Source organism: Convolutriloba macropyga, chromosome 5 (assembly GCF_964194025.1).
Source record: "Convolutriloba macropyga chromosome 5, txConMacr16.3, whole genome shotgun sequence".
Classification (NCBI taxonomy): domain Eukaryota; kingdom Metazoa; phylum Xenacoelomorpha; order Acoela; family Convolutidae; genus Convolutriloba; species Convolutriloba macropyga.
The window spans coordinates 58,720,168-58,743,666 of record NC_134472.1 but is presented as its reverse complement, the minus strand read 5'-3'; the positions used below and the strand labels follow the sequence as shown (position 1 = coordinate 58,743,666).

Below are 23,499 nucleotides of genomic sequence, written 5' to 3'. Positions count from 1 at the left end.
CCTCGATTATTGTTTTAAGCCATTGGTTGAAGTCTGCTATTCTTGGCTGTTGAAATCGTCGTCGCAAAACACTTTTATTCATTTTAATTCTTTACTGAAAGGCAACTTGTCACTTTACAACCGCGGTACCCGTTACCCACTGTTGTTCCTTGGTATTAGTGCAGACGTTTCGTGAGCCTTGAGTTACAAATCTTATTTCGCTACCGATAAAAAGAATCCATTCCCTAACAAATGGATTACATTTATAAAATCAACATTGTGACTTGGTGTTTAAGTTACACTTTTTGTTGCACTTGCCTCATTGCTGAATTTCTCTAGAGAGAAGAGAATTGCCCACCATCTCAGATTATAGTTTCGATGTTCCCATGGCGTTTCCGTTTTTATCCCTAACGCTGATAAAAGGTTTCATTCGTAGAAGAAGCCATTGTCTTCGAGGGTTCTGTTAACAAAAGCTGAATTCCTAGCGTTAGTGCGCAGAGAAATTGACAACAACACTTTAATCTATTTTAATTACAAATAAAATGACAACTGAATACATCGATAAAATCAACAATGTTGATTTTATAGAGTTAATAAACAACTTGGATAGGAAGACATGGACTCAAAGTTTTTGTCTCCTTTGGCAAATTTCTATGATCCATTGGGAATTACATCTCCTTTCCTCATCCGAACCACTATTCAACGGCAAGAACTGTAGAAACAAGGACCCAACTGCGACGAAGCCATCAGTAGGAACAACGGAAATATCACCAAGGAATGTGTACAGGAAACGAAACTGTTAGGTGAAGTGGGGGTAAAAAGGTTGGTAGGTGGAACAGCGCATTGGGATGCTCAGAAAATCCACAATTTCTGCAAAACTTCATTGGAGGCTAAAGCAGCAGTAGAATATATCAGGACAACCTGGTATCACTTCGTTTTCTGATAGGAAAAAAACCAGAGTAGCACCGTTACGTCAAACAACAGTTCCCTGATTGAACTACACGCTTAATTTTAGGCAGCAAGATGAATGAAAACAATCGAATATAAAGCGACATCGTAATAGGCATTGACGAAATCGGAGAACAAACTGCCGAGATAATGGAACTGACGTGCACTAAGGAGGGAAGCACGTCGACAGCAAAGACAATCCGCGAGTTCTAGGAACCAGGGGACTTATAACAAATCAGAGTTATTTGGTTACAGGGACCACATTTTCTTTTTTTCTGGCAAAAATTGGTCAAGGAACAACAGCAAGAAACCGTTTTCTTCACCAGCACAATTTATAGACTTCATGCAACACACTGACATAAAACTGACGACTGGAACGTCGTTGATGCCAACAGGATCAACAACCAGAGCTGTAACCATGAAATTGTAAAATTAGCTGAACAGAACGAGAACACGATATCAACAGATCAAAGATGCAGAGAATTTTTTCATCTTTTATCACATCACAGCAGCAAACAATTGACGATGATCAACCAGCAAAGAACAAGCCAATTCAGAGGAAGAGTCGATTAATTCAGCTGACACCTTTAATGGACATAATGGGAATCATCAGATCAAATTGCTGACTAACCGACGCACTAGTTTAAACAGTAACAATCTAGGTGTAAGAGGCATCGGAGTCCGGATTGCCCAAATCGGAGTTAAAATTGCCAAAATAGGGGATCTGACGAACAGTAATGAATTGAAGTACGTCAACATCAAAGACAATCCACCAGTTTTAGGAACAAGGGCACTAACAGCAACACAGATGACACGAAAGTATCTGGTTACAGTGACCACAGTTTTCTCTATCTTCTTGAAAACGAACAACAGCTGACAACGTTTTCTTCAATGGTTCAAAAGATAGGCTTCATGCAGCACACAGAAATAAAATTGACCGGAACCTCCTTGATCCCTACAGGATCAAATAATGGTTGAAACTCAGAGCTGTCAAACAAAATAAAAAAACGGACCAAAGGAGAACACGGGAACAACAGTTCAAAGATCCAATATTGTTTCTATCGTTCATCACAGCAGCAATCATTTGATATTGATGTCAACAAACAAACAAAAAACAAACCAATTCAGAGGAAGAATAGATTAATTCAGTTGATACCTTCAATAAACAAAATTGGAATCATTAGATCAAACTGCTGACTAACAAACGCACCAGTTCAAACATTAAAAATCGAGGATTAAATGACATCGCAGTCCGTATTGTCGAAATCGAAGTTCAAATTGCCAAAATAGGGGACCTGACGTACACTAATGAGTTGAAGTACGTCAACATCAAAGACAATCCACCAGTTTTGGGAACAAGGGCACTTACTGCAACACCAATGACACAAAAGTGTCTGGTTACATGGATCACAGTTTCTTTTATCTTCTGGCAACAATTGGACAACGAACAACAGCAGGAAACCGTTATCTTCAATAGCACAAAAGATAGGCTTCATGCAACACACTGACTTAAAATTGACAACTGGAACATCGTTGATGCCGACAGGATCAACCACTAGTTGACATTCAGAGCTGTAACAAAAAAACTGTAAAATTTGCTTAACAGAACGAGAACACTGGACCAACAGATCAAAGATGCAGTGCAGAGATTTTTTTAAATCTTTTATCACATCACAGCAGCAAAAATTTGGTTACATGGATCACAGTTTCTTCTATCTTCTGGCAACAATTGGACAACGAGCAACAGCAGGAAACCGTTATCTTCAATAGCACAAAAGATAGGCTTCATGCACCACACTGACATAAAATTGACAACTGGAACATCGTTGATGCCGACAGGATCAACCACTAGTTGACATTCAGAGCTGTAATCAAAGAATTGTAAAATTTGCTTAACAGAACGAGAACACTGGACCAACAGATCAAAGATGCAGTGCAGTGATTTTTTTAAATCTTTTATCACATCACAGCAGCAAAAATTTGACGACGATGTCAATCAACTAGCAAAGAGCCAGCCAATTCAAAGGAAGAGTAGATTAATTCATTTGACAACTTCAATGGACAAAATTGGAGTCATTAGATCAAACTGCTGACTAACCGACGCACTAGTTTAAACAGTAACAATCTAGGTCCAAATCGGAGTTAAAATTGCCAAAATAGGGGATCTAAAGTACAGTAATGAGTTGAAGTACGTCAACATCAAAGACAATCCACCAGTTTTAGGAACAAGGGCACTTACAGCAACACCGATGACACAAAAGTGTCTGGTTACATGGATCACAGTTTCTTCTATTTTCTGGCAACAATTGGACAACGAACAACAGCAGGAAACCGTTATCTTCAATAGCACAAAAGATAGGCTTCATACAACACAATGACATAAAATTGACAACTGGAACATCGTTGATGCAGACAAGATCAACCACTCGTTGAACCTCAGAGCTGTAACCAAAAAAATGAGAAATTTGCTTAACAGAACGAGAACACTGGAACAACAGATCAAAGATGCAGTGCAGAGATTTTTTAAAATCTTTTATCACATCTCAGCAGCAATAATTTGACGACGATGTCAATCAACAAGCAAAGAACCAGCCAATTCAGAGGAAGAGTAGATTAATTCATTTGAAAACTTCAATGGACAAAACTGGAGTCATTAGATCAAATTGCTGACTAACCGACGCACTAGTTTAAACAGTAACAATCTAGGTGTAAGAGGCATCGGAGTCCGGATTGCCCAAATCGGAGTTAAAATTGCCAAAATAGGGGATCTGACGTACAGTAATGAGTTGAAGTACGTCAACATCAAAGACAATCCACCAGTTTTAGGAACAAGGGCACTTACAGCAACACCGATGACACAAAAGTGTCTGGTTATATGGATCACAGTTTCTTCTATCTTCTGGCAACAATTGGACAACGAACAACAGCAGGAAATCGTTATCTTTAACAGCACAAAAGATAGGCTTCATGCAACACACTGACATAAAATTGACAACTGGAACATCGTTGATGCCGACAAGATCAACCACTCGTTGAAACTCTGAGCTGTAATCAAAAAATTGTAAAATTTTCTTAACAGAACGAGAACAATGGAACAACAGATCAAAGATGCAGTGCAGAGATTTTTTTAAATCTTTTATCACATCACAGCAGCAAAAATTTGGTCACATGGATCACAGTTTCTTCTATCTTCTGGCAACAATTGGACAACGAACAACAGCAGGAAACCGTTATCTTCAATAGCACAAAAGATAGGCTTCAAGCAACACACTGACTTAAAATTGACAACTGGAACATCGTTGATGCCGACAGGATCAACCACTAGTTGACATTCAGAGCTGTAATAAAAAAACTGTAAAATTTGCTTAACAGAACGAGAACACTGGACCAACAGATCAAAGATGCAGTGCAGAGATTTTTTAAAATCTTTTATCACATCACAGCAGCAAAAATTTGGTTACATGGATCACAGTTTCTTCTATCTTCTGGCAACAATTGGACAACGAGCAACAGCAGGAAACCGTTATCTTCAATAGCACAAAAGATAGGCTTCATGCAACACACTGACATAAAATTGACAACTGGAACAGCGTTGATGCCGACAGGATCAACCACTAGTTGACATTCAGAGCTGTAATCAAAAAATTGTAAAATTTTCTTAACAGAACGAGAACACTGGACCAACAGATCAAAGATGCAGTGCAGAGATTTTTTTAAATCTTTTATCGCATCACAGCAGCAATAATTTGACGACGATGTCAATCAAGAAGCAAAGAACCAGCCAATTCAGAGGAAGAGCAGATTAATTCATTTGACAACTTCAATGGACAAAATTGGAATCCTTAGATCAAACGGCTGACTAAACGACGCACTAGTTTAAACATTAACAATCGAGGTTTAAGAGACATCGGAGTCCGGATTGCCCAAATCGGAGTTATAATTGCCAAAATAGGGGATCTGACGTACAGTAATGAGTTGAAGTACGTCAACATCAAAGACAATCCACCAGTTTTAGGAACAAGGGCACTTACAGCAACACCGATGACACAAAAGTGTCTGAATACATGGATCACAGTTTCTTCTATCTTCTGGCAACAATTGGACAACGAACAACAGCAGGAAATCGTTATCTTCAGCAGCACAAAAGATAGGCTTCATGCAACACACTGACATAAAATTGACAACTGGAACATCGTTGATGCCAACAGGATCAACCACTAGTTGAAATTCAGAGCTGTAATCAAAAAATTGTAAAATTTGCTTAACAGAACGAGAACACTGGACCAACAGATCAAAGATGCAGTGCAGAGATTTTTCAAAATCTTTTATCACATCACAGCAGCAATAATTTGACGACGATGTCAATCAACTAGTAAAGAACTAGCCAATTCAGAGGAAGAGTAGATTAATTCATTTGACAATTTCAATGAACAAAATTGGAGTCATTAGATCAAACTGCTGACTAAACGACGCACTAGTTTAAACAGTAACAATCGAGGTTTAAGAGACATCGGAGTCCGGATTGCCCAAATCGGAGTTATAATTGCCAAAATAGGGGATCTGACGTACAGTAATGAGTTGAAGTACGTCAACATCAAAGACAATCCACCAGTTTTAGGAACAAGGGCACTTACAGCAACACCGATGACACAAAAGTGTCTGAATACATGGATCACAGTTTCTTCTATCTTCTGGCAACAATTGGACAACGAACAACAGCAGGAAATCGTTATCTTCAGCAGCACAAAAGATAGGCTTCATGCAACACACTGACATAAAATTGACAACTGGAACATCGTTGATGCCAACAGAATCAACCACTAGTTGAAATTCAGAGCTGTAATCAAAAAATTGTAAAATTTGCTTAACAGAACGAGAACACTGGACCAACAGATCAAAGATGCAGTGCAGAGATTTTTCAAAATCTTTTATCACATCACAGCAGCAATAATTTGACGACGATGTCAATCAACTAGTAAAGAACTAGCCAATTCAGAGGAAGAGTAGATTAATTCATTTGACAATTTCAATGGACAAAATTGGAGTCATTAGATCAAACTGCTGACTAAACGACGCACTAGTTTAAACAGTAACAATCAAGGTTTAAGAGGCATCGGAGTCCGGATTGCCCAAATCGGAGTTCGAATTGCCAAAATAGGGGATCTGACGTACAGTAATGAGTTGAAGTACGTCAACATCAAAGACAATCTACCAGTTTTAGGAACAAGGGCACTTACAGCAACATCGATGACACAAAAGTGTCTGATTACATGGATCACAGTTTCTTCTATCTTCTGGCAACAATTGGACAACGAACAACAGCAGGAAATCGTTATCTTCAGCAGCACAAAAGATAGGCTTCATGCAACACACTGACATAAAATTGACAACTGGAACATCGTTGATGCCGACAGGATCAACCACTAGTTGAAATTCAGAGCTGTAATCAAAAAATTGTAAAATTTGCTTAACAGAACGAGAACACTGGACCAACAGATCAAAGATGCAGTGCAGAGATTTTTTAAAATCTTTTATCACATCACAGCAGCAAAAATTTGACGACGATGTCAATCAACTAGCAAACAGCCAGCCAATTCAGAGGAAGAGTAGATTATTTCATTTGACAACTTCAATGGAGAAAATTGGAGTCATTAGATCAAACTGCTGACTAACCGACGCACTAGTTTAAACAGTAACAATCGAGGTTTAAGAGGCATCGGAGTCCGGATTGCCCAAATCGGAGTCCGAATTGCCAAAATAGGCGATCTGACGAACAGTAATGAATTGAAGTACGTCAACATCAAAGACAATCCACCAGTTTTGGCAACAAGGGCACTTACTGCAACAACGATGACACAAAAGTGTCCGTTTACATGGATCACAGTTTCTTCTATCTTCTGGCAACAATTGGACAACGAACAACAGCAGGAAACCGTTATCTTCCGCAGCACAAAAGATAGGCTTCATGCAACACACTGACATAAAATTGACAACTGGAACATAGTTGATGCAGACAAGATCAACCACTCGTTGAAACTCAGAGCTGTAATCAGAAAATTGTAAAATTTGCTTAACAGAACGAGAACACTGAACCAACAGATCAAAGATGCAGTGCAGAGATTTTGTTAAATCTTTTATCACATCACAGCAGCAATAATTTGACGGCGATGTCAATCAACTAGCAAAGAACCAGCCAATTCAGAGGAAGAGTAGATTAATTCATTTGACAACTTCAATGGACAAAATTGGAGTCATTAGATCAAACTGCTGACTAACCGACGCACTAGTTTAAACAGTAACAATCTAGGTTTAAGAGGCATTGGAGTCCGGATTGCCCAAATCGGAGTTAAAGTTGCCAAAATAGGGGACCTGACGTACAGTAATGAGTTGAAGTACGTCAACATCAAAGACAATCCACCAGTTTTAGGAACAAGGGCACTTACAGCAACACCGATGACACAAAAGTGTCTGGTTACATGGATCACAGTTCTTTCTATCTTCCGGCAACAATTGGACAACGAACAACAGCAGGAAATCGTTATCTTCAGCGGCAAAAAAGCTGGGCTTCATGCAACACACTGACATAAAATTGACAACTGGAACATCGTTGATGCCGACAGGATCAACCACTCGTTGAAACTCAGAGCTGTAATCAAAAAATTGTAAAATTTGCTTAACATAACGAGAACACTGGACCAATAGATCAAAGATGCAGTGCAGAGATTTTTTTTAATCTTTTATAGCATCACAGCAGCAATAATTTGACGACGATGTCAATCAACTAGCAAAGAACCAGCCATTTCAGAGGAAGAGTAGATTAATTCATTTGACAACTTCAATGGACAAAATTGGAGTCATTAGATCAAACTGCTGACTAACCGACGCACTAGTTTAAACAGTAACACTCGAGGTTTAAGAGGCATCGGAGACCGGATTGCCCAAATCGGAGTTCGAATTGCCAAAATAGGGGATCTGACGAACAGTAATGAATTGAAGTACGTCAACATCAAAGACAATCCACCAGTTTTAGGAACAAGGGCACTTACAGCAACACCGATGACACAAAAGTGTCTGTTTACATTGATCGCAGTTTCTTCTATCTTCTGGTAACAATTGGACAACGAACAACAGCAGGAAACCGTTATCTTCAGCAGCACAAAAGGTAAGCTTCATGCAACACACTGACATAAAATTGACAACTGGAACATCGTTGATGCCGACAGGATCAACCACTCGTTGAAACCCAGAGCTGTAATCAAAAAATTGTAAAATTTGCTTAACAGAACGAGAACACTGGACCAAAATATCAAAGATGCAGTGCAGAGATTTTTTTTAAACCTTTTATCACATCACAGCAGCAATAATTTGACGACGATGTCAATCAACAAGCAAAGAACAAGCCAATTCAGAGGAAGAGCAGATTTATTCATTTGACAATTTCAATGGACAAAATTGGAGTCATTAGATCAAACTACTGACTAACCGACGCACTAGTTTAAACATTAACAATCGAGGTTTAAGAGACATCGGAGTCCGGATTGCCCAAATCGGAGTTCGAATTGCCAAAATAGGGGATCTGACGAACAGTAATGAATTGAAGTACGTCAACATCAAAGACAATCCACCAATTTTAGGAACAAGGGCACTTACAGCAACACCGATGACACAAAAGTGTCTGGTTACATGGATCACAGTTTCTTCTATCTTCTGGCAACAGTTGGACAACGAACAACAGCAGGAAATCGTTATCTTCAGCAGCACAAAAGATAGGCTTCATGCAACACACTGACATAAAGTTGAACACTGGAACATCGTTGATGCCGACAGGATAAACCACACGTTGAAACTCAGAGCTGTAACCAAAAAATTGAAAAATTTGCTTAACAGAACGAGAACACTGGACCAACAGATCAAAGATGCAGTGCAGAGATTTTTTAAAAATCTTTTATCGCATCACAGCAGCAATAATTTGACGACGATGTCAATCAACTAGCAAAGAACCAGCCATTTCAGAGGAAGAGTAGATTAATTCATTTGACAACTTCAATGGACAAAATTGGAGTCATTAGATCAAACTGCTGACTAACCGACGCACTAGTTTAAACAGTAACACTCGAGGTTTAAGAGGCATCGGAGACCGGATTGCCCAAATCGGAGTTCGAATTGCCAAAATAGGGGATCTGACGAACAGTAATGAATTGAAGTACGTCAACATCAAAGACAATCCACCAGTTTTAGGAACAAGGGCACTTACAGCAACACCGATGACACAAAAGTGTCTGTTTACATTGATCACAGTTTCTTCTATCTTCTGGTAACAATTGGACAACGAACAACAGCAGGAAACCGTTATCTTCAGCAGCACAAAAGGTAAGCTTCATGCAACACACTGACATAAAATTGACAACTGGAACATCGTTGATGCCGACAGGATCATCCATTCGTTGAAACTCAGAGCTGTAATCAAAAAATTGTAAAATTTGCTTAACAGAACGAGAACACTGAACCAACAGATCAAAGATGCAGTGCAGAGATTTTGTTAAACCTTTTATCACATCACAGCAGCAATAATTTGACGACGATGTCAATCAACAAGCAAAGAACAAGCCAATTCAGAGGAAGAGCAGATTTATTCATTTGACAACTTCAATGGACAAAATTGGAGTCATTAGATCAAACTACTGACTAGCCGACGCACTAGTTTAAACAATAAAAATCGAGGTTTAAGAGACATCGGAGTCCGGATTGCCCAAATCGGAGTTCGAATTGCCAAAATAGGGGATCTGACGAACAGTTATGAATTGAAGTACGTCAACATCAAAGACAATCCACCAGTTTTAGGAACAAGGGCACTTACAGCAACACCGATGACACAAAAGTGTATGGTTACATGAATCACAGTTTCTTCTATCTTCTGGCAACAATTGGACAACGAACAACAGCAGGAAACCGTTTTCTTCAGCAGCACAAAAGATAGGCTTCATGCAACACACTGACGCAAAACTGACGACTGGAACATCGTTGATGCCAACAGGATCAAGCACTCGTTGAAACTCAGAGCTGTAACCAACAAATTGAAAAATTTGCTTAATAGAACGAGATCACTGGACCAACAGATCAAAGATGCAGTGCAGAGATTTTTTAAAAACTTTTATCACCTCACAGCAGCAATCAATTGACGATGATGTCAATCAACAAGCAAAGAACCAGTCAATTCAGAGGAAGAGTAGATTAATTCATTTGACAACTTCAATGGACAAAATTGCAGTCATTAGATCAAACTGCTGACTAACGGACGCACCAGTCCGGATTGCCCGAATCGGAGTTCGAATAGCCGAAATGAGGGATCTCACGTGCAAAAATGAGTTGAAGTCCGTCAAGAGCAAAAACAATCCATCAGTTTTATGAACAAGGGGACTTACAGCAACACAGATGACACAAAAGTATCTGGTTACAGTGACAACAGTGTCTTCTATCTTCTAAAAAACGAACGACAGCTGGCAACGTTTTCTTCAGTAGCACAAGGGATAGGCTTCATGCAGCACACAGAAGTGAAATAGACCGGAATCTCGTTGTTTCCTCGAGGATCAACGACTGGTTGAAACTCAGAGCTGTCATAGTCAAATTTAAAAAAACGGACCGAAGGAGAACACGGGACCAACAGTTCATTGATGCAATTTTTTTCTATCGGTCATCATAGCAGCAATCGTTTGATGTTGATCTCAATCAACAAGCAAAAAACAATAAAATTTAAAGGAGGAGTAGATTAATTCAGTTGACATCTTCAACTGACGAAGTTGGAATCATTAGATCAAACTGTAGATTAACGGACGCATCACTTTAAACAGTAACAAAGAAGCCAATAACCTTAGACATTAGAAGCAGGATTGCTTGACTTTTTCTGGAACTGCAACATCAATGATCATGTCGAAATTGATTAGAAAACACACAACATTCAGTTAAACTTATGTGTTCTTCGATGCATGAAAATCATGCAAAAGTTGTCAATCTGATGTTTCAAGTTTAGAAGACAGCAAAATAACTCGTAAAATTACAAAAACACTACTAGAAATGTACTTGTAGAAACGATGTTACTGAGATAGCGAGCTGAAAATCGTACCAGAAATTAACTCAACCAGAAGAAGAAACCTATGGAAACTTACATTAGTATCGTTACTCATTTGTGGGTTGTTCTTGAAACGCTCCTGTTTGTGAAGCGGCATATTTACGCCCTCTAGCGATAGTATCATAACAGAAATAAAACGTTATGGTGTCAAAAATGCTATTGTTAAAGCAGGCACAAACAACCGATTGTAAGAACGCAACTGAGCGCCCACGGGACCAAGGGAAACATCAGATGAATTGTTCTATCCAAAAGAAAAACTCAAAATCCATCAATTTAATTTAGTGCAACATTAAGTTGCAAAAAGAAGTTGAGCGATAGTTGCACGAGATCATCGAATATATTTCATCGACCATAAAAAAGTTTAAATTACGATACTGATGCTCGGTTAGGGCAGAAGATTGTAATGGTGATATTTGCTTATTATATGCTCGGTTAGAGTAGAAATGGTGACCATTTTAGTATAGCTTTGTATCACGAGGAGGTGGAGACAAGACTCCCTACTTCAACTGCCCTAAACCATTACTACTAGTAGCTAAATTAGTACTACTGAATAAAAAATAACCATAAACAGTTTAAGTTTTCCGTGTGATATTTATTTTAGACCTGAAGAGAGTTTTACACTGCCTAAAAAAGTTTGCTTTCAGTTACTATAAGAGGGAATTCAGTGGTGTTGACTATTTAAAAAACGCTTTAACATACCCGGTCCGCATCCGATGCTGAAATCGCAGTGAAAGGGCTGATTATTCCTATAGCCTTTCCCAATGTTGGATTTTCGGAGACCTCTGCTTTGTAATTCCCAGATGAGAATATAGGCGGATTGTCATTGAGGTCTTGAATTGAGACGGATCTGGTGAAGATGGCTGAACTGCAGGGAGTCTGCTCTTCTGGGCATATCTCAGTAACCTAATTTATTTAAAAAATGAACATAGAATAAGCCATTTTAGTCATATTGTTTCCATACGCTTTTCCCTAAGTTACTCTGCAGGTCCTGAGAACGAATTGCCATGAAATTTAAATAGCTATTTTCTCAGCTTAATCTATCTCTGTCAGAAATCGTTTTAGAGATATTGGAATAAAGTTTTTGATCAATGATATTTTATAGACTAATTGAAGCAGTTCTGCTTTTACGCGTCTGCAAAAAGCCATTAATTTATAGTTCAAATCTTTGTTGCAAGATTCCAGTTACATCGAGTAAGTTATCAAATTTGATTGAATTATATTTGTTGCAAGAGTTACTGTCTCTGTAACTTACTAACAATCTCTCCAATACAATTTCTTGCTTTCAAAGTTTCTTATGTTCTGCGAGAACGATGAGTGTTTTGTCAAAATAAGTGAATTGTTTTGTAAAAAGCTGCGTGCTGGTTGCAAGACTAAATTCAGGTCTCTGTGATTACAATGAACATCGTATCGTTACTGAATTTTAATAAAATCAATACTATCTCAATGATAAACATCAGGAGCTTGTTTCAAAAGCAAGTTTCAGAAATACACTAAAACGATTATAAATGTGTTTTATATCAAACATCCGATATACTCAGGGGTCAATGAAGCTAATCAAATACAGAACCAATGAATGGCGGAAATAACTATTTATACAGGCCATCACAGTAAACTTAATACAGCGATGACAAAAATCCATTTTCCAATGTACTACATTGCTTACCTTGATAGTGAGTTCTATATCCTCTGGCAGAGACTCGGCGTCAATATATTCAATTGTGGTTAAAATTCCACTGCTCTGCTCAACTGCAAAGAGACCATCTACGGAAGCTGACTCAATTGAGAACTCGACTGGATTTTTGTTAGTTGCGTCTCCATCTTCTCCGATATACGTCACAACAGTCGAACCCTGGAAGACACGGCACTAACAACTAACAACTCAACCCATCAACGTCTACGATAAGTGAAACGTTTTCAAAACTTTGAAATAAAAAAAACAAATTAATTGGTCTCGGACAGACTATCATATTTTTATACATCATTAAAAACCACTACAAAAATACATATAACTCGTTTCTCAACAAAAAAACTGCATCAAAAGTGAAATTAAGCTTTGAAGGCGAGGGGTGAGAAACAGTCAGCAAAAAAAAGTCAATTGACGAGTAAACGTCATCATTCAAACAAAGGTAACGTCAAAATGACGTCATACATGTAGTTAATCAATTAGTTGAAAAAATAAATCCACGGAGAAATAAAGCACAGGAGGAAGAAACAAAAATTCTCACCAGACCACGCAATGCCGTTTTTGCTTACTCAATGAGTGACCCCACGATAGACAAAGCACAAAAAAGTACACATAACTCAAATAGAAGCAAATGTTCACGGGAGGTAAATACAATAAATTTCATTTAACTCATTAAAAATCAGCGCACCAAAAAGTCTCGTCTCAGCAGTAAAAAAAATAATGTTCTGGTTAAGAAATTCTGCAGGTGGAACTGTTCTGAAAAAAAAACTTTCATACTGAACACCCTCAAGAAAAACGAAAATTGCTAGTTAAAGTGAACAACGGCGAAGTCAAAGTATAAAATAATTGCGAAAGCCTCAAGAGGACTGTAAGTCCTCAATGACACTTACAAAAACTAAATCGGCAATTGAAGTTACATTTAAAAGTTTTAAAAAACTCCATGGAAATGCCGCATTTCTCATGAACAAAAAACATATATCATTTGCTATCAGAAGAACTAAGACACTACTTTCTCCATGCTTAACTTTACTCAACAACAAACAGATCTCAATTTTATTTAACGTGTGGCATTTGTCCTATGCAACGCAAAAAAAAACAAGAAAAAGTCTAACAGTTAAACACCATAGCAGAAAGACTACGAAACAAGAGCAACTCAAATCGAAAATTGACTACTATCGACTAAACCGAGTACAAGCTCACAAACACGCCAGATTCACTTTCTTGTAAAATAAGGTGAAACTTCTTAGTGCGTGCAGGCAACATAGAAAATCAGAAAACAGCATAAGAAGCTGCACGTAAACGAAATGTCCTTTTTTATAGAAAATTTTATCACATCTACATCTCTCTTTAATTCACAAGAAGATATAAACGAAAAATCACTCTCCATTTTCTCTGTTCTTCAAATTTGTTAACAAGACTAAAAATTCCAAACTTTATTCAATCCCTGAGCTTTGCAAAAACCAGAAAACCATAAAATCTCTTTCAAATAGTATAAAGAGAGAAAACCAAATCAAGAGCCTATTAGAAACTACCGGCGGCTATTAATAAGAAACAAACTGGTCCTGTTGCAGGTGGGACTTGTAATTAAAATACTGTTCAAGATAAATTTTAACAAAGATGGAAGAAGTTGCGTATTTTTTACAGCCAAAAATATGCTTCAACTCCACTAATTCATAACCAAGCCGAAAAGGTCATTATTGTTCCGACCCTCTATAGGGGGGAGGAACTATATACTCAAATGGGTTTTTTTTTGTTCCGTGAATTTTCGCCGATCGATATATTCATCGTAGAGAGTTGAGACTGATATCATTAGAAAGCTCGTCCGGCGTAGAATATGGACTTAAAAAGATTTTTTTAATTTTCGTTTTCTACAGGGAGTTATCGAGGTTTGAACTTCTGAGAAAAGTAGAGTGAATTCACGTTGTTTTTATTCACATTTTCCGGAAATTTTGCCTAAATTTTCGTCAGTTTTGCTAAAATTTTGCTATAATTTTTAATAATAGTGTCGTTTATTTTATTTTTGAAGTCGAACAAGCATTGTTGATTGTTTTAATGTAATTTTTTTGGTCAAAAAATCTGGAAAAACATTTCAAAATTTAGCCTTCTTCATCAAAAACAGCATGAAATAAGATACTTTAGTCCACTTTGATTGAATTTGCCGACAATACACCCCCAAACAACACTCATACAATCTTTGTAGACTCAGAGGGGGGCTATTTCTACTTCAGAGTCCGCTGAGAGTGCTCTGTAGTTAAAACTTGCAGAGTGTTCTGTAGTTATCTATATCTACAACATTCGAAAAATCAATTGTTCCTAACGGACAATAAGCATTAGCAGGGATAGTTTTGGGGTCATTCTTGGACTGTTACAATCCAAAATAAAATCGGGTTGTAATCAGTCGGACTTTTTTTTTTTAAAAAAAGACCTTTTTTTAATAATAAAGAACAGAACATATCAAATCAAAGCTCAGTAGTGATAGGTCCAACCAATTCGCTTGCTAAGCAGCTCGAATCTAATGCATTTAGTTTTTTACTTGAAAGTTTATGGTCGTTTCTTTTTTTTTAAAATAATGGACTTTTCAAAAAATAATGGCTTAATTAACTTTTCCTCTATTTTTTTCTTAATTTGTTCAACTTCCAGCTTAGTTTCAGCAAAGAAAGAATGCTTCTTCTTTCTACTGATTTAACATTTATTCTCGGTTGCAGTTTTAAGCCTGAAGTTATTGTTTTCTGGCTTTGATACTACAAGATTTTAGATTTTTGTTTGTTTTGATATTTGCCAGTTTTAAACGTTTTCTAATTTTGTCACATTATCACATTATCACAGTTCTCATGTCACATTATTAGCGTTCAGAATAAAGCACATTAAAATCGTGAAAGATACATCATCGTCTTAACGGCCTCGACGCCTCTTTCTTGAAGAAATCAATTGAAATTTTTAAATTTTGTCTAATTGTCATTTATACTTTGTCGTTTCGGTCGTATGAAATTTCCTGTATAATGATAGCTTTCATTGGCTTTTCATGGAAAAATAGAAGAACCGATATTCTGATATTAGTAGTTAGCTGATGGCTTTCATGACTTTGAAAACAATCGTTTTCCAAAATTAAAAAAAAAAACTTTTCAATTTCGCAGTTTTGTTCTTTTTATGTTTCTTTTTGTTGCCTAATCTTGTTAGTTAATTACAGGTCAAATATGACATTATGGGTGTCAAGGGAATAAAAGGGTTGGTGTCCCAAAATCTTTTTTTAAAGAATTTGTTATGACCTTACTGGCTTCGACACCGGTTTTTTCACAAAAAAAAGTAAATTAATTTGATTTTTGTCATATTTGACGTTCTTTTTGTAGATGCAAGAAATATTCTGGATAATTGCAGGTCTTGAGGGCTTCTTTTTCATGAATAAACGACCCTATTTAAATAGTTCTTTTTGTAATTAATGCCTTTCATGACATTGAAAGTAATTTTGTTTCGCAAAAAAAAATTAAAAGTATTACTATAGCACTTCGCTTTTTTGTCTACTTGTTACTTAGTCTTAATAATGAATGGCCACGTAATACATTATAGCTGTTTGAAGAAGGCGCAATCGAATATATTTTGAGGGCCAAAATATGGCTTGACGGTTTTGACAGCGTTTTCTGGCAAGTTTCAATTGAAATTTTGTTTGTTTTTTTGTTGTTCTTTTTAGCCGCTTTAAAAAATGAATAAGGACAGGTCCTAATGCCCTTCTATAGAAACAGTGGTAATCGCAAATTTGTGGTAATATTAATTAATTCATAATGGTATTTATTACTATGTAATTAAGTGTTTCAAAAAAATAAGTTAATTTTTTTACTTTACTGTTTTTGTTCTTTTTTGTATAATTGTTACCAAACCTTTTTATGGACTGGTCGCATATGTTTTCTTGTGATTTATAAGTTATTTTTGTTTAGTTTTAGGTTTATCTGACGGTATGTTGACTTTTTGATTAAATTTAGTTTTTAAGAGGGACATAAATTTTTTGATGTAATTAATGTTTGTTGTTGTTGTTTGATTTTGCTGTTCGTCTTGACTCGCTTTCTTAATATTGACATATTACAGCAATCTAATACATCAATTTTTACTCCATTGAGTTATTTGCTTTGGAGGCTATCTTATCGTTCATACAGAATTTTTGAAAAAGACTTGGGCTTTTTTGGGATTCGCAAAAAATATTTTTTGGGTTTTTCTATCTGTTCCTCATTTGGTAGACAAATATGCCAAAATTGTGGATGGGCGGGGTCGGAACCTTATGTACCATCGCACATTACCGAGCCGCCTTGTTGTTTAAAGATTCAAATTACATTAATATAAGAGATATATGCGATATAAAAGATATTTAGATGCATAATATGGCCGTAACAACCACCAGTTTGTTTCGTCCGCTGGTTTGGTTTGGAGGGCCCGACAAAAATGTCTCTTTGGCTTAACAGTCCAATCTTTGTTAAAAGTTATTTTGATGTATAACAGATGTTAAATTTGAAAAGGTATGACAAATCCTTTGAACAATTTCAAGGAAATTGGCAAAAATGTTGGCAAATTGGGGGAGATAAATACAAGTCGTAGGCACCAATTAACTCAATTTTGGTTATACTGTCATCAGCTAGCTGTCTTTTTCAAGAAAACAAGGTAATCTCGAGGATCGTGGCTATATTTCCAATACTTTAATTGGTTTTCTGATAAACGGGTATGGCGACTCTATAAATACTTCATGATAAAAGAAGTATTTATAATATCTTCCATTTGACAAAAAATTGGTCACATTATTGTTGAGATTTAAGATAAACTATTGAATCTAAAAATCTACGCCACAAACATCAAACAGTTCATTTAGTTTGAATTCGGAAGAGTTCTCTAGTAACCAGTCAATATGCCTAGCTTTTTAAATAACCAGTAGACGGTTTCTATAGTTTTCATAAATGATTCTAGGAAAATTTGAGTCAAATTTTCCCAATTTACAAAGTTTCACATAGAACTGTCTGTTTTTGTAATCGTGGCTCCAAAACTTCAATAAACTTTCAAATTCAGAACAGTTCTAAGAGCTGAATATTCCAGTACCTCCTGCTCATATACTCTGAAGAAATTGCTGACAATCTCTGATTTATACACAGGGGAATTATTCTGTTGAAAAACGCAATTTTCGTCGTTTTTCAAAATTTTCAAATAATTTAGAACCTTTGAATTGTTGAAAAATTGATCAAAAATGTTCTCCCTATCTGATTGTATTGAAACCCAAAACATGAGTGATCGCTTGTCCAAACTCTTGTCCATTTTTGTTTCATTTCCACGAAGTTCTATTTCTTCGAAGAACTCAGAGTTCTTAAGCTGCAGATGGTTTGAGCTTTTGGAACGTTATAGGTTACGTTTGTATGCACGGTGTACTAGATTTGCACGGGAGGCACGGTGTTTGCATGCTAGATCTCTCTTCTAAAATTCTAAACTGAAATGCTTTTGCTGGTCGTCAATAAAAATTGTAGATTTTGAAATACAACACCGTGACAAACAGCAAACGAACAAACTAGCTTTACCGTATTTTCAGAGTAAACGGTGAAAACGAGATTATCTTGATTAAAACTTCAAACGCCTTAGCTCAATAAAACAATTTGAAAAACGATAAAGCTTAAAGAGCAGAAAATGTGCTGTACGCAGCTTTTTGGTACCATAGTGTATCCACTAAAAAATCGAATTTTTAGCGATTAGGAGGAAAAGTGTAAACAGATGGCAAACAACCGGAGAACTAACAACTGTGGTGAACTTCCTCGTCCTAAAAAGCAACTGAACATAACTGGCGTCAAAGTCAATAGAAACAACAAAAGTGGACGTAACTCAAATTTTGTCTAATACTCTACCGTTTAAACAAACATGGATCCCGAGGGTGTTATATTAGAGTCGAGTGCTTAACCCGGGTTGAATTTTTCCGCTCAAAATGACGTAAGAGTGGGGCTGCAATGGGAGGATTTCTTAGGAAAAAGCAGCTCAAAACTCTTACCTCTTGTTGGGCTGCATTGGGCTTCCCAGGGGAGTAAAATGGTGTAAGAGTGAGGGGACAAATTAACCCACCACTCTTACATCTTTTTTGGTCTGTCATGGGGGGTAAAACGATGTAAGAGTCCGGGGGTAATTTCTCCATTACCCCCAACTCTTACATCGTTTTACCCCCCTTGACAGACCAAAAAGATGTAAGAGTGGGGGGTTAATTTGTCTTTTACCCCCTCACTCTTACACCATTTTACCCCCATGGAAGCGCAATGTAGCTTCAAAAAGACGTAAGAGTTTCGAGCTGCATTTTCCTAAAAAATCCTCTCATTGCAGCCTCACTCTTACATCATTTTACCCCCCTTGGCAGCTCAACTCTTACATCATTTTACCCCCTCAATCTTACATTGTTTTAGCGCTTATACCTGAAGACTGCCAGTCTTGAGCCCACAACCTCTGTACCCTCAGCTGGGTCGCTTTAACCTCCAGACCATCAATGCTTGCCAACTTTTGACAGTCTATATCTATGAATAATATTGTTAGAATTGCCCCTCTCAACAAATTACACCCTCAATCTTACACCATTTTGCCCCCTTGGCAGCCCCAACTCTTAAACCATTTTACCCCCCCCCCCCTGAAAAAATTACCCCCTCACTCTTACACCATTTTACCCCCCTTGGCAGCCGAAATCTTATATCATTTTGCACTGAACAAATTACTCCCTCACTCTTGCACCAATTTGTCCCACTTGGCAGCCCAACTCTTACCTCATTTTACCCCTCTGAACAAATTACCCCGTCACTCTTACACCATTTTACCCCCCCCCCCCTGAAAAAATTACCCCCTCACTCTTACACCATATTACCCCCCTTGGCAGCCGAAATCTTATATCACTTTGCACTGAACAAATTACTCCCCCACTCTTGCACCAATTTGTCCCACTTGGCAGCCCAACTCTTACCTCATTTTAACCCCTCTGGACAAATTACCCCCTCACTTTTACACCATCTTACCCCCCTTGGCAACCCAACTCTGACATCTTTTTACCCCCTCTGAACAAATTACCCCCTCAATCTTACACTATGTTACCCCCCTTGGCAGCTCAACTCTTACATCATTTTACCCCCTCTTAACAATTTACCCCCTCCCTCTTACACCATTTTACCCCCCTTGGCATCCCAACTCTTAAATCATTTTGCCACTGAAAAAATTAATCCCTCACTCTTGCACCAATTTATCCCACTTGGCAGCCCAACTCTTACCTCATTCTAACCCCTCTGAACAAATTACCCAGTCACTTTACACCATTTTACCGCCCTTGGCAACCCAACTCTGACATCTTTTTACCCCCTCTTAACAATTTACCCCCTCCCTCTTAAACTATTTTTCCCCCTTTGGCAGCCAAACTCTTACATCATTTTACCCCCTCTTAGCAAATTACCCCCTCACTCTTACACCATTTTAACCCCCTTGGCAGCCCAACTCTTACATCAATTACCCCATCTGAACAAATTACCACCTCACTCTTACACCGTTCTACCCCCTTGGCAGCCTAACTTTTACATCATTTTACCCCCTCTCAAAAATTTACCCCCAAACTCTTACACCATTTTACCCCCCTTGGCAGCCCAACTCTTACCTCATTTTAGCCCCTCTGTACAAATTACCCCCTCACTCTTACACCATTTTACGCATGTTGGCAGCTCAACTCTTAGCTTATTTAAACCCCTCTGAACAAATTACCCCCTCACTCTTACACCTTTTTACCGCCCTTGGCAGCCCAACTCTTACATCTTTTTCAGTCGTGGCAATCTTTTTCACTCTTACGTGGCAATTTCATTCAAGGGTAATTCCTGAAAAGTCCTCCCATTGCAGCCCATTGCAGCCCACTCTTACATGACTATTTTAGTCAGGGGGTAATTCCTCAAAAGTCCTCCGTTGCAGCCCATTGCAGCCCACTCTTACATGGCAATTTTAGTCAGGGGGTAATTCCTCAAAAGTCCTCCCATTGCAGCGCACTCTTTCTTGGCAATTTCAGTCAGGGGGATAATTCCTCAAAAGTCCTCTCATTGCAGCCCATTGCAGCCCACTCTTACATGGCAATTTTAGTTAGCGGTTATTCCTCAAAAGTCCTCCCATTGCAGCCCATTGCAGCGCACTATTACATGGCAATTTCAGTCAGCTGGGTAATTGCTGCAAAGTCCTCCCATTGCAGCCCATTTCAGCGCACTCTTACATGGCAATTTCAGTCAGGGGGTAATTCCTGAAAAATCCTCCCATTGCAGCCCATTGCAGCGCACTCTTTCTTGGCAATTTCAGTCAGGGGGATAATTCCTCAAAAGTCCTCTCATTGCAGCCCATTGCAGCCCACTCTTACATGGCAATTTTAGTCAGCGGTTATTCCTCAAAAGTCCTCCCATTGCAGCCCATTGCAGCGCACTATTACATGGCAATTTCAGTCAGGTGGGTAATTGCTGAAAAGTCCTCCCATTGCAGCCCATTTCAGCGCACTCTTACATGGCAATTTCAGTCAGGGGGTAATTCCTGAAAAATCCTCCCATTGCAGCCCATTGCAGCGCACTCTTACTTGGCAATTTGAGTCAGGGGGTAATTCCTGAAAAGTCTTCCCATTGCAGCCCATTGCAGCCCCCTCTTACATGGCAATTTTAGTCAGAGGGTAATTCCTCAAAAGTCATCTCATTGCAGCCCATTGCAGCGCACTCTTACAAAGCAATTTCAGTCAGGGGATAATTCCTGAAAAGTCCTCCCATTGCAGCCCACTCTTATATGGCTATTTCAGTCAGGGGGTAATTCCTCAAAAGTCCTCCCATTGCAGCCCACTCTCACATGGTAGTTTCAGTCAGGGGGTAATTCTTCAAAAGTCCTCCCATTGCAGCGCACTCTTACATGGCAATTTCAGTCAGAGGGTAATTCCTCAAAAGTCATCTCATTGCAGCGCACTCTTTCTTGGCAATTTCAGTCAGGGGGATAATTCCTCAAAAGTCCTCTCATTGCAGCCCATTGCAGCCCACTCTTACATGGCAATTTTAGTCAGGGGGTAATTCCTGAAAAGTCCTCCCATTGCAGCCCACTCTTATATGGCTATTTCAGTCAGGGGGTAATTCCTCAAAAGTCCTCCGTTGCAGCCCATTGCAGCCCACTCTTACATGGCAATTTCAGTCAAGGGGTAATTCCTGAAAATTCCTCCCATTGCAGCCCATTGCAGCCCACTCTTACATGGCAATTTTAGTCAGGGGGTAATTCCTCAAAAGTCCTCCCATTGCAGCGCACTCTTTCTTGGCAATTTCAGTCAGGGGGATAATTCCTCAAAAGTCCTCTCATTGCAGCCCATTGCAGCCCACTCTTACATGGCAATTTTAGTCAGCGGTTATTCCTCAAAAGTCCTCCCATTGCAGCCCACTCTCACATGGTAGTTTCAGTCAGGGGGTAATTCTTCAAAAGTCCTCCCATTGCAGCCCCCTCTTACATGGCAATTTTAGTCAGAGGGTAATTCCTCAAAAGTCATCTCATTGCAGCCCATTGCAGCGCACTCTTACAAAGCAATTTCAGTCAGGGGATAATTCCTGAAAAGTCCTCCCATTGCAGCCCACTCTTATATGGCTATTTCAGTCAGGGGGTAATTCCTCAAAAGTCCTCCCATTGCAGCCCACTCTCACATGGTAGTTTCAGTCAGGGGGTAATTCTTCAAAAGTCCTCCCATTGCAGCGCACTCTTACATGGCAATTTCAGTCAGAGGGTAATTCCTCAAAAGTCATCTCATTGCAGCCCATTGCAGCGCACTCTTACAAAGCAATTTCAGTCAGGGGATAATTCCTGAAAAGTCCTCCCATTGCAGCCCACTCTTATATGGCTATTTCAGTCAGGGGGTAATTCCTCAAAAGTCCTCCGTTGCAGCCCATTGCAGCCCACTCTTACATGGCAATTTCAGTCAAGGGGTAATTCCTGAAAATTCCTCCCATTGCAGCCCATTGCAGCCCACTCTTACATGGCAATTTTAGTCAGGGGGTAATTCCTCAAAAGTCCTCCCATTGCAGCGCACTCTTTCTTGGCAATTTCAGTCAGGGGGATAATTCCTCAAAAGTCCTCTCATTGCAGCCCATTGCAGCCCACTCTTACATGGCAATTTTAGTCAGCGGTTATTCCTCAAAAGTCCTCCCATTGCAGCCCATTGCAGCGCACTATTACATGGGAATTTCAGTCAGGTGGGTAATTGCTGAAAAGTCCTCCCATTGCAGCCCATTTCAGCGCACTCTTACATGGCAATTTCAGTCAGGGGGTAATTCCTGAAAAATCCTCCCATTGAAGCCCATTGCAGCGCACTCTTACTTGGCAATTTGAGTCAGGGGGTAATTCCTGAAAAGTCTTCCCATTGCAGCCCATTGCAGCCCCCTCTTACATGGCAATTTTAGTCAGAGGGTAATTCCTCAAAAGTCATCTCATTGCAGCCCATTGCAGCGCACTCTTACAAAGCAATTTCAGTCAGGGGATAATTCCTGAAAAGTCCTCCCATTGCAGCCCACTCTTATATGGCTATTTCAGTCAGGGGGTAATTCCTCAAAAGTCCTCCCATTGCAGCCCACTCTCACATGGTAGTTTCAGTCAGGGGGTAATTCTTCAAAAGTCCTCCCATTGCAGCGCACTCTTACATGGCAATTTCAGTCAGAGGGTAATTCCTCAAAATTCATCTCATTGCAGCCCATTGCAGCGCACTCTTACAAAGCAATTTCAGTCAGGGGATAATTCCTGAAAA

The 23,499-nt window shown here is 38.7% G+C and overlaps 1 protein-coding gene across 1 annotated transcript in view; it reads right to left on the bottom strand.

Moving 5' to 3' along the window:
- Positions 1 to 23,499, bottom strand: part of LOC142340435 (cadherin-23-like) — a 144,221-nt gene that overhangs the window by 67,424 nt on the left and 53,298 nt on the right. Inside the window, exons 7-8 of the mRNA XM_075391011.1 lie at positions 12,717 to 12,902; positions 11,753 to 11,956 (exon numbers count right to left, since the gene is read on the bottom strand). Coding sequence (XP_075247126.1) covers positions 11,753 to 11,956; positions 12,717 to 12,902 — 390 coding nt within the window. The remainder of the gene's footprint in view (positions 1 to 11,752; positions 11,957 to 12,716; positions 12,903 to 23,499) is intronic.